Source organism: Cetorhinus maximus, chromosome 2, assembly GCF_964194155.1.
Source record: "Cetorhinus maximus chromosome 2, sCetMax3.hap1.1, whole genome shotgun sequence".
In the NCBI taxonomy this organism is placed as follows: domain Eukaryota; kingdom Metazoa; phylum Chordata; class Chondrichthyes; order Lamniformes; family Cetorhinidae; genus Cetorhinus; species Cetorhinus maximus.
Genome location: NC_135880.1, coordinates 223,435,598 through 223,454,925, shown reverse-complemented (window position 1 = coordinate 223,454,925; position 19,328 = coordinate 223,435,598). Strand labels below are relative to the sequence as shown.

Sequence of the window (19,328 nt, the reverse complement as noted above, 5' to 3'; positions counted from 1 at the left end):
CAGTCACATACCTCTCCAGAACCCAGCGACACACCTCTCCCCAGAGATATTTGTTTTTATCAATTATTACATTTTTTAGCCTCATTAATAAGAGAGAGTGTCCCCACTTGGTGCCATGGATAACAGCACTGCTCTCTGCTACTGAGTCCAAGAGGCCAGTAGATTATGGGTCAGTGCCTAGGCTGTGCTTAAATACCCTAGTCAAGCAATGTGTGTGTTACAACCAGCCTCCACGTTCCTGGGCTTGAGAGGAGTGGGAAGTTTGGGGGGGGGTGGTGGGGGTTTGCAAAAATCAGCCAGGAAATTACTTAGACAGAAATAGGAGGCCATTCAGCCATTCGAGCTTTTTCCACCATTCAGCAAGATCGTGGTGGATCGATATTGTGACTCCATCCACTCGTCTTGGCTCCATATCCCTCAATGCCCTTGGCCTGCAAAAATCTCTTCATAGATGCACTATCCTACCCTGATACATATCTGCTGACAGCTCTGAGTACATGTGGATGTAACACATTATCCCCAAGCGTGATGACAAATAACCTGCTGATCCCCATACAAAGAAGGAGCATGACACACTCATGACATCATAGGGCAGCTGGCACGCGAGGAAGTCTGTACCCCAGCGTGAGACAAGAGAGAAGGGGATAAAAAATAAAACTAGCTTCCCCCTCCCTGTCACACCACCCCTTCCAGCGGAAACATGATGGACACTTTCTGAGCTGTTTGATTCTATGCTTTAAATTTAACACACCATGTTCCCCAGGAACAGTTTCTGAAGTTCCAAATCACTCACCATGAAGAACTGGCAGAGGGTGATATGAGGGAAGATGTTGTGAGCCTTGTTTTTGCCGCACACTTGTCGAGATTGATGCCAGTACTCAAACAGCTTGTTGGCCAACGGTCCAGTGGGACGCAGGTAAAGAACATATTCCCGAGGAAGAGGATCGTCCAGGAAGGGGTCATCCACATGTGAAAGCAGCCTGACACAAAAGAAGGGAATGGAAAAGAAGAGATTGAAGTGAATTTCCCGACTCAAGAGGTGGCACTCCTTCCAAGCACTCAGATAATGCACAGACAGAGAGAAAAAAAAATCAATGCAGAGCCATTCTGTCCACTCTCAACCTCCATCCACCCACCAAAATCAATTATTGTAATAGAACGGAAAGGAATCAAAACCATTAGCTCAGGGCGGGGTGGGGGAAGGCAGTGCGGAGGAACAAACTTCCTGATTGTTGTTCTTACACAGGCACTGGGGATTTCAGGGAGCAATCGATCAATCCAGCAAATGGTCTGTCTCTGCATATACTCCTGCTCCAGCGTATGCAACAGGAGATGATCAACTGCGTGTTGATGTTCTCTACAGGAGCATCGCTCAATGGTAGAATTGCATTCAGATTTCCGTGAATCATAGAATCATTACAGGAAAGAGGAGGCCATTTGGCCTGTCCTTGGCCAAAGAAAACCAGGATGGTGATGAATCAGAGGAGGTTGTTCACCTCCACGCACAACTTCCCAATCTGCTCTGCGTCCTGGGTAGTTGATAGCTGGAACAAACCTCATCAAAAAGCTTTTGAGGCTGGGGGCCTGTGGGAAATTTCAAAACTGAGATTGATACGATTTTTCTTGGGTATTAAGAATGGAACCAAGACAGGTAGATGGAGGTTAAGATACAAATTAGCTGTGATCTAATTAAATGGCATAGCAGGATCAAACGGGCTACATGGCCTCCTCCTGGTTCTTTGCTTTCCCTCAGTTTATTCTTGGGATATGGGCCGTATCCCTAGTTGTCCTGAGGCAATATCAAGAGTTCGGAACATACAGTGTGAGCTGGAATCAAGTGTCAACCAAACCGCATCAGGATAGCAGGGTCCCCTTTCCTCAGGAGCGTTAATGAGCCAGTTGGATTTTGATGACAATCCAGAATATTTCACACATTTCATGGGATTGTAATTGTAGATTGTATCGGAATTTCTGAAAGTCTGAATTTTTTTGGAACGGGAATAGGCCAATAGACCATGCAAGGCAGGTCACTGTTGACCCGTTCCATTGTTCAATGGGTTCACTAGCAGTGTGGTCATGGAAAGTTAGAGAACCAAAATGAATTAACCTGGGCTTACACACAAAAACAACCTGTAGCTGTTGGATTGCCAGAGGGGAAAAAAACCAACTGGTACACTTCAGGGATGAGCGCCTGATGGGGAGCATTTTATAAACACTTCTTGCCATGGTCATCTGCAAGGGAGCCACAGGTCTTTGGTTTTCTCTTTGAAGAGAACGTAGCTCATGCTTGACTAACGAAAGCTTTGGAGAGTCAAACTGTGCAGCAGAGGGTATTCTCATGGAGAAACTCTCACATGCAACCCTCAGCTGCATTCCCAACTTCATGAAAAGCCTGGTCGGTGCTGATCAAACTGAAGCAGAAATTGGAAGCCAGCAGCAGGGGCGGGGGGAGTTTGGGAGGGATGGTGATTGGTGGCGGAGGGTGGGGGGGAAGTACCAAGGTTGGTTCAATCCCTTTGCGCTAGGGAAGGGAAATCACCTGGGGTTTCCTCCTCCTGCCTATAGTCTTATCTGAAAAATGGACATCAGGCAAGATTGGGTTTGGGATTGGATGTGATGCTGCCTGTTTCAGATCCAAGGAATGTGGTGATACATCCACAAGAATTGCCAAGAGGTGAAAAGGTGCCTAACTCCCATGGAATCATAGCCGAGGAACAATCAGGGGCTTTTAAAAGGGAAGAGTAGAAAATTGTTGGGAAATAAAGGAAATCCAGGAAGGGCGCATATATCTCATTCTCACACACGGCTCCCATAGTTTCTGTCTGCTTTAAGATCAGTACAACAATAGAGAGTGTTTCAATGTTCCACACAAAGACACGGTTGAGGTGGTAGCCTCAAACAGTTTCAAGTTCGATTCATTGATTTTTTTTCTTTGCACAGGCTCTCAGCTGGGATCAGTTTGTGTTGGCTTTTGACAGAAATTCTCATAAACAGAGGTTGAAGGTGAGAGTTGGCGTGTAATTCTAAGAATCCACGTCATTATATAAAACTTTTACACCAATTCATTAACTTAAACCTCGCAAGGGCCAGATAACAAAAGAGATTTGGCACATGCAGGACAAAGAAGAGATTTTGTTTTTTTTTAATTCCTCTGCATTAATACTGTGCTGTTTCATTCTCTTTAATATAGCACCTGCATCCTTAGAGAGGAACACACACAGGGGCTAACCACACTAGCCACATCCTGTCAGTAGAGATGCAGCAATTGTTGACGGTTAAGGGATCCCCGGAGTACTGCAGGGCTGGCCTGGTTAGTGCTGCTACATGCTTCAAATCGATAGTGGTGTCAGCAAGGGTTATACCTGAAACTACTTACCAATCATTATGCAATAGCACCAGAAATCCTCAGCTTCTCCTCTCCTTCCTTCAATTTTGATTTTTGATTTTTTTTTTGCCATCTCCCTCCATGGCCCAGGTTTCTCATGTTGACAGGATTAACAGGAGAGTTTAACCTTCTCATTAGGAAATTTTTATCCCTTAGAGGGCCTGTCGCCCACAACCCAACTTCTTTGGGATCCGAGCAACACTGGGTCTATGGATACCTCTGTACTAAATACTCCTCCTTAAAATGGAAAATAAAACGTGGGGCTCAACACTGGGTTGACATTCCATTGTGGACTCATATCCAGGCGGGGTAGCTACTACCTCACAACAATTTGTATCTTGATGCTCCTTTAATATCAGTTTTAAGGAGCATCTTAAAAAGGAGGAGAGAGGGGTAGAGAGGCTCAGCAAGGGAATTCCAGAACAATGCCTTAGGAAGATAGTATTTACACATCTCTGGGTCAGGAAGGTTAGGTTCAGGCCTCTCTGCAGACAGTTCCAGACAGAGCAGCACTGGTTCTGAGTATTGGGTTGACATCCAATGAGGGTATTTGCAGCTGATGGGCGTGCACGCTAAGTAGGTGGCACTCTTTAGCCTCAGCTGGCCTCCACCTCGGAGAAGGTATTCCGAAGTATAAGAACAGGGAAACTACTCCTCCCTTAATGAATCGCATGAGAGAGACAGGAGTGAGGGAGCTGCCCTGGTGTTTACCAGGATCAACAGAATGCTCCTTCTTCAGCTTGTGAGAGATCCCGAGTGCAAACAAACTCCCACATCACAACAGGGTGCAAAGGAGCTCATCACACTGGAGCAGACTGGCTGCCAAAGCTGCTCCTAGGGTTGAGAGTTACTCTTCCTTAAAGCTGCAGAAGTGACTAGGATCCAATAGGGTCAGTAAGGGTTATATTGTTGAGCAGCCCTAGCCCATTAGCCTTTACATATATATTTTTACTCATTTATGAGATGTGGGCTTCGCTGGCTGGGCCAGCATTTATTGCCCATCCCTAATTGCCCTTAAGGTGGTGGTGAGCTGCCTTCTTGAACCACTGTAGGTACACCCACCGTGCTGTTAGGGAGGGAGTTCCAGGATTCTGACCCAGCGACAGTGAAGGAACGGCGATATATTTCCAAGTCAGGATGGTGAGTGACTTCAAGGGGAACTTCCATGTATCTGCTGCTCTTGCCCATCTAGATGTAGAGGTCGTGGGTTTGAAGAGTGCTGCCCGAGGAACCTTGGTGAGTCTCTGCAGTGTATCTTTTTGATGGTACACATTGCTGCCACTGTTCATTGGTGGTGGAGGAAGTGTATGCTTGTGGATGGAGTGCCAATGAAGTGGGCTGCTTTGCCCTGGATGGGACCGGGCTTCTTGAGTCCTGTTGGAGCTGCACTCATCCAGGCAAGTGGGGAGTATTCCATCACACTCCTGACTTGTGCCATGTAGATGGTGGACAGGCTTTGGGGAGTCAGGAGGTGAGTTACTCACCACAGGGTTCCTAGCCTCTGAACTGCTATTGTAGCCACAGTATTTATATGGCTAGTCCAGTTCAATTTCTGGTCAATGGTAACCCCCAGGATGCTGATAGTGTGGGATTCAGTGATGGTAATGCCATTGAAGATCAAGGGGCAGTGGTTAGATTCTCTCTTGTTGGAGATGGTCATTGCTTAGCACTTATGTGATGCGAATATTACTTGCCATTTGTCAGACCAAGCCTGGGTATTATCCAAGTCTTGCTGCATTTGGACATGGACTGCTTCAGTATCTGAGTCGTCAAAAATGGTGCTGAAAATTGTGCAATCATCAGCGAACATCCCCACTTCTGACGTTATGATGGAAGGAAGGTTGATGAAGTAGCTGAAAATGATTGGGCCTAGGACACTACCCCGAGGACCTCCTGCAGTGATGTTCTGGAACTGAGATGATTGACCTCCAACAATCACAACCATCTTCCTTTATGCTAGGTATGACTCCAACTAGCGGAGAGTTTTCCCCCTGATCCCCATTGACTCCAGTTTTGCTAGGGCTCTTTGATGCCACACTCGGTCAAATGCTGCCTTGATGTCAAGGGCAGTCACTCTCACCTCACCTCGGGAGTTCAGCTCTTTTGTCCATGTTTGAACCAAGGCTGTAATGAGGTCAGGAGCTGAGTGACCCTGGAGGAACCCAAACTGAGTGTCAGTGAGAAGGTTATTGTTGAACATGTGCTGCTTAATAGCACTGTTGATGATATCCATCACCTTAATGATGATGGCGAGTAGACTGTTGGGGCGGTAATTGGCCGGGTTGGATTTATCCTGCTTTGTGTGTGCAGGTCACACCTGGGCAATTTTCCACATAGCCTGGTAGATGCCAGTGTTGTAGCTGTACTGGAACAGCTTGGCTAGGGACATGGCAAGTTCTGGAGCATAAGTCTTCAGTACTATTGCCGGAACTTAGTCAGGCCCCATAGCCTTTGCAGTATCCAGTGCCTTCAGCTGTTTCTTGATATCACATGGAGTGAATCAAACTGGCTGAAGACTGGCATCTGTGATGCTGGGGACCTCCAGAGGAGGCCGAGATGGATCATCCACTCGGCACTTTTAGCTGAAGATTGTTGCAAATGCTTCAGCCTTATCTTTTGCACTGATGTGCTGGGATTCCCCATCATTGAGGATGGGGATATTTGTGGAGCCTCCTCCTCCAGTGAGTTTTTTTTTTTAAAACTGTCCATCATCATTCATGACTGGATGTGGCAGAGCTGAAGAAATTAGGTCTGATCCATTGGTTGCGGGATCACTTAGCTCTGTCTATCAGTTGCTGCTTATGCTGTTTGGCATGCAAGTTGTCCTGTGTTATAGCTTTACCAGGTTGACACCTCATTTTTAGGTATGCCTGGTGCTGCTCCTGGCATGCCCTCCTGCACTCTTCATTGAATCAGAGTTGACCCCCTAGCTTGGTGGTAATGGTAGAGTGGGGGATATGCTCGACCATGAGATTACAGATTGTGTTCAAGTACAATTCTGCTACTGTTTATGGCCCACAGCACCTCATGGATGACCAGTCTCGAGTTGCTAGATCTGTTCGAAATCTATCCCATTTGGCACGGTGTTAGTGCCACACAACACGATGGAGAGTATCCATCAATGTGAAGACAGGACTTCATCTCCACAATGACTCTGCAGTGGTCACTTCTACCGATACTGTCATGGACAGATGCATCTGCAGCAGGCAGGTTGGTGAGCATGAGATCAAGTATGTTTCTCCCTCTTGTTGTCTCTCTCACCACCTGCTGCAGTCTAGCGGCTATGTCCTTTAGGACTCGGCCACCTTGGTCTGTGGTAGTGCTACTGAGACATTTAAGCCCCCACCCAGAGCACATTCTGTGCCCTTGCCACCTTCAATGCCTCCTCCAAGTGGTGTTCAACATGGAGGAGCACTGATTCATCAGCTGAGGGAGGGCGGTACGTGGTAATCAGCAGGAGGTTTCCTTGCCCATGATTGACCTGATGCCTTGAGATTTCATGGGGGGCCGGAGTCAATGTTGAGGATTTCCAGGGCAACTCCCTCCTGACTGTATACCACCTCTGGGTGGCTGATGGGACAGGACATACCCAGGGATAGTGATGTCTGGGACATTATCTGTCAGGTATGATTCAGTGAGAATGACTATGACAGGCTGTTGCTTGACTAGTCTGTGAGACAGCTCTTCCACTTTTGGCACAAGGCCCCAGCTGTGGTAAGGAGGGCTTTGCAGGGTTGACAGGGCTGGGTTTGCCATTGTCGTTTCCGGTGCCTAGATTAATACCAAGTGGTCCGTCTGGTTTCATTCCTTTTTATTGACTTTTTAACGGATTGATACAACTGAGTGGTTTGCTTTGCTATTTCAGAAGCATTTAAGGATCGACCACATTGCTGTGGGTCTGGAGTCACATGTAGGCCAGACCAGGTGAGGACGGCAGATTTCCTTCCGTAAAGGACATTAGTGTCCTAATGACACCATCTAGTGAACCAGATGGGTTTTTACAACAATCGACAATGGTCATCATTAGACTATTAATTCCAGATATTTATTGAATTCAAATTCCATCAACTGCCGTGGTGGGATTCGAACTCGGGTCACCAGAGCATTACCCTGTGTCTCTGTGTTACCAGGAAATGCCACCATGTCACCACCTCCCCCATGAATACCCTATGAAGAGTTGATGCATCAAATGAATGAAAGGGTCTTTAATAGTTGTTGGAGGAGATGCAATTTTCTTTTCAGTACAGATTTTATTATAGGGCTTGTTTAAAAAGGTGGCAATGAAAGAATAAGTTTCCTTAGACCTTGTCAAGTTGATGCCTACACTGGGGATGAGCATTGACATCTCATTAGGAGCCAACTCAGTTCTGATACAGCACGAGTTAGCTGCAGTTTCAAACTCCTCCTGCATGGCACCATCAAGCGTTCTCAGGGTGGGAACTGGACGTGGCAGTGAATTAAACTCCGACCTTTCGTCTCTGGGGTCTGTGTCTAAAGTCAGTGCTGCTTGTCCTATGTGAAGTAACTTTAAACAGTCTCAGTGTAGTGGACAAAAGTTTCCAACATAAACCCGTCCCTAATCTGCAGTAATTGACAACCTCACTAACCTTGATAAGCACCATTTAAATAAACGATGTACCAGGTTAGATATAGTATGGAGTGGTACAGAATAAAAGGTCTTCTGGTCTCCTACAATAACCTCACCAATACCTCTTAACTATCAACATCCTGTGGGTTATCATTGACCAAAAACTGAAATGGAAAAGCCATATAAAAACTGTGGCTACAAGAGCAGGTCAGAGGCTTGGAATCCTGCAGCAAGTAACTCACCTCCTGACTCCCCAAAGCCTGTCCACCATTAACAAGACACAAGTCAGGAGTGTGATGGAATACTCTCCACTTGCCTGGATGAGTGCAACTTCCACAACACTCAAGAAGCTTGACACCATCCAGGACAAAGCAGCCCGCTTGATTGGCACCACACCCACAAACATTCACTCCCTCCACCACCGACGCACAGTAGCAGCAGTGTGTACCATCTACAAGATGCACTGCAGAAACTCACCAAGGGCTCCTTAGGCAGCACCTTCTAAACTCACAACCACTACCGTCTATGGAAGCTCCCCTCCAAGTCACTCACCAGCCTGACTTGGAAATATATCGACCGTTCCTTCACTGTCGCAGGGTCAAAATCCGGGAACTCCCTCCCTAACAGCACTGTGGGTGTACCTACACCACATGGACTGCAGCAGTTCAAGGAGGCAGTTCACCATCCCCTTCTCAAGGGCAATTAGGGATGGGCAATAAATGCTGGCCCAGCTGGTGATGCCCACTCCCCATGAACGAATAATAAAAAAAAACTTCAACCCCGTGAGAGTGCATCCTTCTACACCAGACATACCCTATTGCCCACACCAGCTTTCTGATGTTCTCTCAAGTAAATTTAGCACCAAACTATGACTTGTTCTGTGCTGTAAACACACATCCCACAGGAAGTGGGTTGATACTATTCCCAGCTCAGGTCTCATCATTTTGGGTTGGTTTCTCGAGTTCAGTAACATTTGGTATGTTGCATCAGTGTTGCTGTAACCACAATATCGAGCTGTGACTCCCTATTTTTTTGCTTAAGAAATGAAACAGGAGCCCGATCTCTCACCATTTACAGAAAAACTAACTGGATAGCTCTACTCAGTCAGCATATGATTGCTAGGTCAATTGGCCACCTTCTGCACTGTATCATTCTATGATTCTATGAAACTAATTAAACCTTGTAACATTATAAAAGGTAGTCACCAAGAATTCTTGGCACCTTCTTACATCTGTGTATTAAACAGCAGGTTCCCCTGCTCAACTCCAAATGTGCACCAACACCTACAGTCCACTGGGGGGTTGGGTGGGGGTGGAGAGAAGAGAATTCCAGATTTCTCCACATTCCCCTCGTGTGGAAAATGTTCTTCCTGATTTCTCTTGAATGTCCTGGTTCTAATTTTAAGGTCATGTTGTCTGGTTCTAGATTTCCCCACCAAAGGAAATAGTCTCCGTTCTGGGGACAAAATGGCAGCGGCAGGAGCGGAAGTTGGAGTGACTTCCACTGGAGGATGGGGGAGGGGGAGGGTGAACACGCGAGATCTCGTGCTTTTCAGCTCATTAATTATGCGCCTGCAAGGAGCACATTGAATCTCGTGATGTGGCAAGGCAGGCAGGAAGTTGCCAGTCCCAATGCCAACTCATAGGCCCCAACGTCCTGGTGACATATTCAAACAGCAGCCGGACAGCCGTTCACTCTCCCACCCTGCTCCTGGACACCACTCCACCCCACTCCCTCCCGCTCTGCCTTGGTCTCTCCATCCAGGGTCCAGCCTTGGAGCAGCTTGTGCTCCAGGCAGCCGATATCTCTCAGCAATGAGGTGAAAGGGAGGCAAAAGCAGCATCTATTGACCTCAAAGTCTGGGAAGAAATCGACCTCGCCAGGGGGCACGTCACTTGCGTACAGTAGTGAAAGCGAACGTTCTAAATTCCCACTGGCGGGCCGGTAAATTTGGAGAGGGGACAAGATTCCAGTTTGTTGGCCTTTTAGTGAGCATTCAATGAGATGCAAGCGGGGTTCCCGACACAGCTCCACGGACACTCGGCCCGGCTTTAAGCCACCACGAAAGTCAGGAGAACAAGATTCCAAACTAATTTGCCGCTGTGGGGAAACGGATTTTTTGACTCACACCAAACCTTGTTCCACCACATGCCAGGATTCCCATTGCTGGCGGGAGTGGAAAAATCCACCCTTAATATCCACATGATCTAACTCCATAATCGTCTGAAACCCTTTGTTTTTTTTTTGTTAAATACTCGAACGACTCATTCTCGATGCTATACGTGTTGTGCGGTGGTTAAGAATCACACATTGACATCTCTCCTCCTGTGGCAAGACCCTTTGCTTGGAACACGTGACAGGAAATCAAACGAACCAAAAGGTTCACATTAAATTTAGGTTTGCAACAAGAGTTCAATTGGTATCAATCTCCTCTAGAAATTAATAAACTATAAAAAAATGATTAACATCAGATCACCGTGCAAGTATAAGCTGTAAGAGAAAATCATTAACTGCATTTGTAGATATTAATCTCATACCAACCAATCACAAGCTGCCTGGACACTCTTTCCGCCTGTGGATGCTAACGCCTTTAGTCTGGAAGAAAAAGATGAAAGAAGAATTGTTAACACGCTGGGTGCTAGACAGACTCTCTCCATCTCTTCAGTCCATAATTTAGTGCTGCAATTTGTTACCGGCATCTTGAAGTCCACCTTGAAGGAGAGAAGCAAATGGTTACCAAACTCTGGTTATATTCCTCAGCTAACCCGTACTGTGACAGGACATCCTGCAGCAAACAGAATATTCCAGTTACTTACACAGACACACAGAGAGACACACACACAGACACACACACACACACAGACACACACACACACACAGACACACACACACACACACACACAGACACACACACACACACAGACACACACACACAGACACACACACACAGACAGTGCTGGGACACTAAGTCTTGTTACAAGCAGGAAGAAAGTAACTTCAATCCACCTAACCTCACACTTAAACCTCAGTGACCCAGGTTGACAGATGGTGAGAGTGGATCAAACTCATCACTCAGTTCAGAACCAAAATTTCAGTCGGGAGCAAACTAAACACATCCGAGCTTTCTCCCATTGTCTCCCATCGATTTTGTCAATGGTACTTTATTTTACCCTCTACTTAAATGCGTCGCCTCTCACTCCGCTGGGTAGTGCATTGCGCTGGGGGATACATCAAATACAGTTTGATTATCCTGGTGCCTTTCTTATTATCAAACCACATCACATGCACTACTGACAAGCACAATGCTTTCCATTCCCTATCTTCACCCACCTCGTACCCCTAGCAAACAAAGCAGCTCATGGAGCAGGGAACAAGCACCTGCAGATTAGAAGGAATTTGCATTTCTATAGCACCTATCAGGACCTCAAGACATCTCAAAACATTTTACTGCCAATGAATTTCGAGTAGTCACTTTTCTAATGTAGGAAATAAAGCAGCGAATTTGTACACAGCAAGATTCCACAAACAGGAACATGGTAATGACCAGATCCATCTGTTTTTGAGTGATGGTGGTTGGAGGGATAAACATTGGCTGGGGCACCAGGGAGAATTTTGTTGTCCTTCTTCAAAATTGTGCCAAGGGATCTTTAAACCCACCCAAGTTCAAAATCTCATTCAAAAGTTAGCATCGCCAACAGGGCTGCCCTCCCTCAGTTGTGCACTGGGAATGTCAACCTGGAATACATGATCGGGCTTCTTGTGAGAGACTAGGGCCCACAACCTTTGGGCTCCAAGGAGAGAGTGTGCCCAACAGAACAAAGGCTGAGAAACCAGAAAGAAATAAACAGAAAATGCTGGAATACTTGGGGTGGTCAGGCAGCATCAGTGGTGAGTGTAACATAATTAACATTTTAGCTTGATATGTTGGACATCTCTAACCTTTCTTCAGCTGTGATGAAATGTTAACTCGGTTTCTCTCCACAGATACTGCCTGACCCACTGAGTATTTCCAGAATTTTCTGTTTTTATTTCAGATTATCAGTATTCGGAGTATTTTCCATTTAAACATCTGACAAAAAAATCTGTTTTATAAAAAAAACACAAGTAGAGCAGAATGGAGGCTGCAGGACGTTCACGGTGAAGTCTTTATCCTGTAACATCCACCTCTGACACTAGATGCTACAGAGATGATAATGATTGAAGGGCTCGACTTCGGGAAAATTAGCATAGATCAATCAAGCCGTTAGCAATCAGAGCAATCATAATATCCAGTTCAATCAGCCTGTCACATTACAGGTAATAGAAAGACCAAGACACACAGTCAGGCCTCATTATGGACTCATTATATTACAAGAACACCGACTGTGTAACATTGCTCCTTGTAATCTAACTCAAACCAAGTCCCAATCAGCTGTTACTTGTGACCTCCATTGATTTTTGGTCTCGAAAGCTTTAACTTTAAAATTCTTATCCTTTTTCTAAAGCCCCTCCAATGGCCTCATTCCTCCTGATGTAATTTCCTCCAGCACCTACACCCCTCAGATCTCTGCACTCCAATTTTGCCCTCATGAGCATTCACAGTTTTTAATCGCTCCACCATTGGCGACTGTGCCTTCAGCTGCCTGGGTCCAAAACTCTTGCATTCCCTCCCTAAACCTCTTCACCTCTACCTCCTTAAGTTCACCTTAAAACCTACCTCTTCGGCTAAGTTTTTGGTCTCTTGTCTGAATATCTGTTTTTTTGTCCAATTATACTGCTGCCAATAGAATGAACAAGTCTCATAACAGTGCCTAACAGTGCCCCACAGTCACCCACTCATCCCAACTTCTCTGGTTATAGATCAGCAACTGGAGGTTAACAGTTTAATTTTTCATCTTTCCATGAGTACTTTCTAGTTATTTAAGGCCTGCTGGGTGGGGCCTGTAGTTGTGCGTTTTGTTTCTGGAAAATAAAAATTCCCCGTCGTTTAAATAAGACCCTTGGAAGCAGGGCAGGAAACAGTGTGGTTTTTTAAAGACAGGAAGCTGTGGTGTCAGAGTCAGAGGTATTTGTGAAATGTTTTGTTGGGATTGCGTTACCGGTTTAAAACACACTTAAGTGTTGAGCTAGTTTCTCAGTTGCCAGTTTTAAAGAGAAAACTAACGTGACCGTCACAATAAAACCCCCACACTCGTCTGAAATCTGTAGCCCCTACTGGAACACACTCCCTCACCCTAACTGATGACAGCCCCACCTCTCGATGGACACCACCTGGTTGTCTGCAAACATCACCGACCGCAACCTGGTCACCGGTCCAAGTGGTGGAGCCCCAGGTTTCAACCTTCTGTGGAAACTCTGAACAACCCTCAACCACCAGAGGACAGGCCAGGGAAGATGTGGCCTCTCGCTCCACAAGAGGAACATGAGGAACAGCTCAGATTATGGCTGCGGCCGTCCAAGTCAGACCATCGCTCGTAGACTAAACTCCTGCCCCGAGGAGATCCATTCCTGGTGGCATCACAACCAGTCACACTTCATCAGTTGAAGCTGTTCAATGGATTGTTAGCCTCACCATTAAACTAAAACTGCTTCCCCAGCCATACAAAGTTGTCTATCTCTGCACCTCATATACTACAGAAATCTGTTTCCAACCATGTCACAATTCTGCTTCCTAGCTTCCTTGCACCTTTTTAAAAAAGAAACAAAAAATTACTAAATGTTCCTACTGACTTATTCTGTAAAGCCACACAGACCAGGACTCGATCGCCAGTTGTAATGAATAAGCTGATCTTAGACCTTCCGCAGTGCCTGCAGACTAGCAAAGGGTGGGGTAATAGCCCAGGATTCCTTTGCTCAATTGTAAACTGGTAACTCAAAGCTGGTGCACGTTGTCGAAGAAGGGATCAGAGTGAATTGTCATGGTCTCACATGGCGAGCATGAGTGAGAGTTGGAAACAAACAGAGACAGGGAGGTGTCTGACACTGGAGGAGGTGAGAAACAGGTGACCCATCAAACAAGCTCACCACCTGCCCAGAAGTGGGTAGGCTGAGAGAACAGATAATCTACCCAGCCAACGATACTACCTAGCTACCAATGACAACTATTAGTGACAGCAAAAATGTATGCATGAGTAGGATTCTCAGAAGGTTGCAAATACTGAACAGTGTGACGTTTCACAGGAAGGGAAAAAGAAAATGCAATAGTTGAAAGTGGAAAAAGAGAGCAGTCACTTAAAGCGTTAACAACAGCCTTGGAAATCCACCAACAAAAATGGATAAGGTCTCCAAAGGAGGTGAGGGCAAGGTCACAAGTAATGGATTCAATTGCTGTCCAATCAAGTCGGAATTTTTCTTTTCCCTACTTATGATATTAGCATGCATTGACCTCATTTATTATTACACAGCTCATAAACAGTCCATTAAGCTCCACATTGGTGAGTGCGACACATTGATCCACATCAGGCGCCAGTTAAGAGACCGAGCTTTGGCCAAGGAGACAACACACTTTCTGATTGAAGAGCACAGAAGATACCTGACGGGTTTTCAAAAGAGAAATTTCTGAATTTATATACAGCCTTATCCCATCTCAGAATATTCCAAAATGCTTCACATATGATGAATGATTCTGGAAAGCAGAGACAGCTGCTATGTGGGTAAGCTTGAGAGCCATTTTACACACAGCAAGATCTCACAGAGAAGATGAATGACCAGTTGATTGGGCTTTCCTCCGTTGGGTTGATTGCATGAGGAATGTTAGCCAGGAAACCGGAATGGAACACCCAGCCCATCTTCAAACAGTGACAAGCACGATTTAACTTGGGAAAAGAAAGGTGGGACACATTCTGAAACAGAGAAATAAGCACCTTTTTTTTGGAAAAAGAAACAATTTCTTAACACATCAAGGAGGATAGAGGAAAATATTAATAAAGGATTCAGGAGTGGTTACAATGTGAAACTCGCTACCACATAAAGTAGTTCAGGTGAATAGCATAGATACCTCCAAGGCACTTGGTAGCTGGGTCATGTAAAACCTCAGGGGGTGGATCCCTGCCCTTTAGCGAGTTGCCTCAGGCCTAGGTAAGGTTCCAATGCTCAAAGTTATGAGCCATGGCCAACGGCAGAGCCAACGGATTTTCGATGGTGATGGTGGAAGGGCCAAAACCTCGAGGGACAACAGCTACTTACAGGCGGAGGATTCTTCCAGAAGAGAATTTGTATTTCCTTTGAGTACACGAGGAAGGCAATGGGAAACCACCTCTTTTCCCTACTCATATTGCTCATTAAAATTGAAACGAGAGGCTCCTACAAGCAATTGAAGAGGAAAGTGCAAGACCACGAAACGTGGAGAAATGATCAGAGTATCTGCCCTTAGACAGATCACTATTACTATTGCTGAGGAGAAGCAGAGAAACATGAGGGAGAAAGGAAAATAAGTTTATGCTGATAGGTTGAGATGAAGTCGGATGGGAGGAGGTGTATATGGAGCCAATACTGCAAGACTAGCTGGATAGGGAGGATGTTTCTGTGCTGTAAAACTGTGTGTAATCCTATTGAAATATCAACTTTCATTGATGTGAGCAGTACAATGCATTCATGGGAGATTTATACATAGCTTTCCCTCAGGAGGTGAAGTGCATGGTGAGACCCCATGTTGGAGCCGATAGTTCCTGGTCTAATGGAAAGATTGATTTGGCAGGGCAAGTGGCCTCTCTTTGTTCTCTGCTTTCTTAATCATTTTCCCATTTCCCTCTGTTGTCACATAATGGGCTATAATTCCATGGGCCCCACAACACTAAATCCCCATACTTCATCGGAGAACAAACATTGAGTGATATCCAACTAGCCAACCCTGGGACTATCACAGGTAAACCAGATTCCATCCTCGTTAGTGTGGGTGTATTTTATAGGAATCACTGGAGAGCACAGTAAGATTGGAAACCAAACTAGGAATCTTCCACATTGGAGGAGCAAATTTACAAATTGGTCCAACAAAATTGGGGTGGTTTTAGTTTCTGAAGCTCAGACATAAAAGTGTGTGTTGTCCTGGGTTTGATTGCCAGTTTGTGCTGGGCAGCAGTGATGACATGATAATTGGTCCCAAAGCCTTGAGTTGGGAGACGGGGAAGTTAGCCAGGACTCTATTTCCTGATTCCAACCCAGTAACAGTTAAAAACAGCTCACATGGTTCTCTAGTCAATGATTCTTGCTTTAGAGCATGCCCACAGGCTTGTTGAGCAAAGCACCGAGCCCTCCTTTGATGATTCCATCATGAATTTAATTCAAGATTCATACAGGAAGAATACTCTGTGTAGGACATCCGGATTGTCAGTGTCCATGAGACCACAACCTACAGGAGTTAACACCCTTAGGACAGACAGAGTATAAACTAAACCCCATTCACACCCAAACACACAGTGTCAGTGTGGGGATGGGGAAGTGAGGAATCACTGTGGTCCAAGACATAATCCAGATAAAAATCCCAAACTCCCACCTTCACATAAAACTGCGACTGAAGCTATTATTTTATTAGGCTGGTTGAAATTCCAATTTTGGATTCAAATTCCACACACAGATCAAGATTCCAATTTGAAGTGATCCCCAGGGGCAATGAAAAGTATGAGAAGCATCTGCCAGAGCCTCTCAGTCCAAATCATCATCCACTGACCCATGTATTGGCAAAAGAGCAGGAGAGTTCTCCCCAGTGTCCTGGTCAACATTTCCCTCTTAACTACATCACTTTAAAAAAAAAGGTTGATTTGGTCATTAGTTTATTGCTGTTTGTGGGATCTTGCTGTGCAAATTGGCTGCTGCATTTCCTTTGGTCAGCAAATTCTAACAGTGTTTCATATTTACATGGGAGTCTCTCCGAGTGTGTTAATATTTACTGGGCAGTTCTAATTTGTTTTGTTATGATCCACAACTGAGGTTACCACTGGACAAGCCTGATCCTGGGGTGGAACCCAGCTTGATAGATCCTAACTTTTATTTGTTTGTTTAGATATGTAGAGAGGGGCTACCGAACAGAGTCACCACAGTCAGCGAATGAACTTCTAACAAAAGCATAAAACATCAAACAAGAAAAGATTAACTATATTACAACATAGTAACTCGTTGTTCAAATAACGTCATTTAAGAATTCCCAGTGGCTCAGCAATGTTTAAGGAATGATAGAGTGATACAGCACAGAAAGAGGCCATTTAGCCCATCATGTCTGTGCCTGCTATTTGGTCAAGCTATCCAATTAGTCTTGCTCCCCTGTCTTTCCCCATATCCCTACAAATTGCTCCGCTCCAAGTATTTAACCAATTCCATTCTGAAAGTTAGTGCATCCCAGATCACAACAAACTCACTGTGTAAAAGTTTCTCTGCATCTGCCCTCTCGTTCTTTTACCAATTGCCTTAAATCTATGTCCCCTGGTTACCGACCCTTCTGCCACTGGAAACAGTTTTGCCTTATTTACTCCTTAAAACCTGCCACGGCTTTGAACACCTTCATTAAATCACTTCTGGGTCCTTTTTGGTCTGAGGAGGACAATTTCAGTTTCTCCACGTTGGAGTCCCTCATCCCTGGTACCATTCTAGTAAATCTCCTCTGCGTCCTTTCCAAAGCCTTGGCACTTTTCCTAAAATTCTATGCCCAGAATTGAACATACTAGCGCATGAACTATCATCTTCCTGACATTCAGCATCAAGATCCAAACCACAACCATATGATCAGCCAGTGAGCTTGGCATGGTGACAAATATATATTTAAAAAAAAAACACTTGCCCAAGTATTTCCATGGCTCCACATTACTGTTTGTGATTGGCTGTTGGCCACTTTACATTTACAGAAGAACATAAGTAGACCATACAGCCCTTTGAGCCTGCTCCGCCATTCAATAAGATCATGGTTGATCTTCTACCTCTGCTGCGCCTTCTTCATATTCCTTGATGAACAAAATGATGTTCAAAGGGGCATGCACAAAGCTGTGGCTGACTTTTCCATTCCCAAGTCAGTGAGCATTCAGAATTGAATTTGGGCCTTTCTAGTTGCTTTGACTCAAGACCATGCTAACCTGCAGCTTTACCCCATGGGAGAATTCTCATCTACGTTTCAAAGAAAACTATCAATTTTGGTTTCTAGAAGCTCTCGGAGAGGTTAGTGGGTTAATAAAGGAGAAAGGCTGTAATCCTCAGCTCTTCTTCAAGGTACTCCATCTGCTCCAGGTGTAAGCTGTGGTTCAGTGGGCAGCACTCTCACCTCTGAGTCAGGTGCAAGGGAGCAGCTGCAGTGTTGGGAGGTGCAAGGGAGCAGCTGCAGTGTTGGGAGGTGCAAGGGAGCAGCTGCAGTGTTGGGAGGTGCAAGGGAGCAGCTGCAGTGTTGGGAGGTGCAAGGGAGCAGCTGCAGTGTTGGGAGGTGCAAGGGAGCAGCTGCAGTGTTGGGAGGTGCAAGGGAGCAGCTGCAGTGTTGGGAGGTGCAAGGGAGCAGCTGCAGTGTTGGGAGGTGCAAGGGAGCAGCTGCAGTGTTGGGAGGTGCAAGGGAGCAGCTGCAGTGTTGGGAGGTGCAAGGGAGCAGCTGCAGTGTTGGGAGGTGCAAGGGAGCAGCTGCAGTGTTGGGAGGTGCAAGGGAGCAGCTGCAGTGTTGGGAGGTGCAAGGGAGCAGCTGCAGTGTTGGGAGGTGCAAGGGAGCAGCTGCAGTGTTGGGAGGTGCAAGGGAGCAGCTGCAGTGTTGGGAGGTGCAAGGGAGCAGCTGCAGTGTTGGGAGGTGCAAGGGAGCAGCTGCAGTGTTGGGAGGTGCAAGGGAGCAGCTGCAGTGTTGGGAGGTGCAAGGGAGCAGCTGCAGTGTTGGGAGGTGCAAGGGAGCAGCTGCAGTGTTGGGAGGTGCAAGGGAGCAGCTGCAGTGTTGGGAGGTGCAAGGGAGCAGCTGCAGTGTTGGGAGATGCAAGGGAGCAGCTGCAGTGTTGGGAGATGCAAGGGAGCAGCTGCAGTGTTGGGAGATGCAAGGGAGCAGCTGCAGTGTTGGGAGATGCAAGGGAGCAGCTGCAGTGTTGGGAGATGCAAGGGAGCAGCTGCAGTGTTGGGAGATGCAAGGGAGCAGCTGCAGTGTTGGGAGATGCAAGGGAGCAGCTGCAGTGTTGGGAGATGCAAGGGAGCAGCTGCAGTGTTGGGAGATGCAAGGGAGCAGCTGCAGTGTTGGGAGATGCAAGGGAGTAGCTGCAGTGTTGGGAGATGTCACCTTTCACACGAGACATTAAACTGAGACCCTGTCTTCCCTCTCAGGTGCACATAAAAAGACCCCCCAGCACTATTTAAAGAAGAGTAGGAATTTCTCCAATTTCCTGATCACGCTTATCCCCCAACCAACATCTAAAAAATAGTTCAGATTATCTGTTC

At 46.1% G+C, this 19,328-nt stretch overlaps 1 protein-coding gene across 3 annotated transcripts in view; it reads right to left on the bottom strand.

The window, feature by feature from the left end:
• Positions 1-19,328, bottom strand: part of LOC144671268 (ubiquitin-associated and SH3 domain-containing protein B-like) — a 126,937-nt gene that overhangs the window by 20,082 nt on the left and 87,527 nt on the right. For all 3 annotated transcript variants that reach the window (XM_078533081.1, XM_078533087.1, XM_078533093.1), the window contains exons 2-3: positions 10,515-10,568; positions 794-980 (exon numbers count right to left, since the gene is read on the bottom strand). In XM_078533081.1, coding sequence (XP_078389207.1) covers positions 794-980; positions 10,515-10,568 — 241 coding nt within the window. The remainder of the gene's footprint in view (positions 1-793; positions 981-10,514; positions 10,569-19,328) is intronic.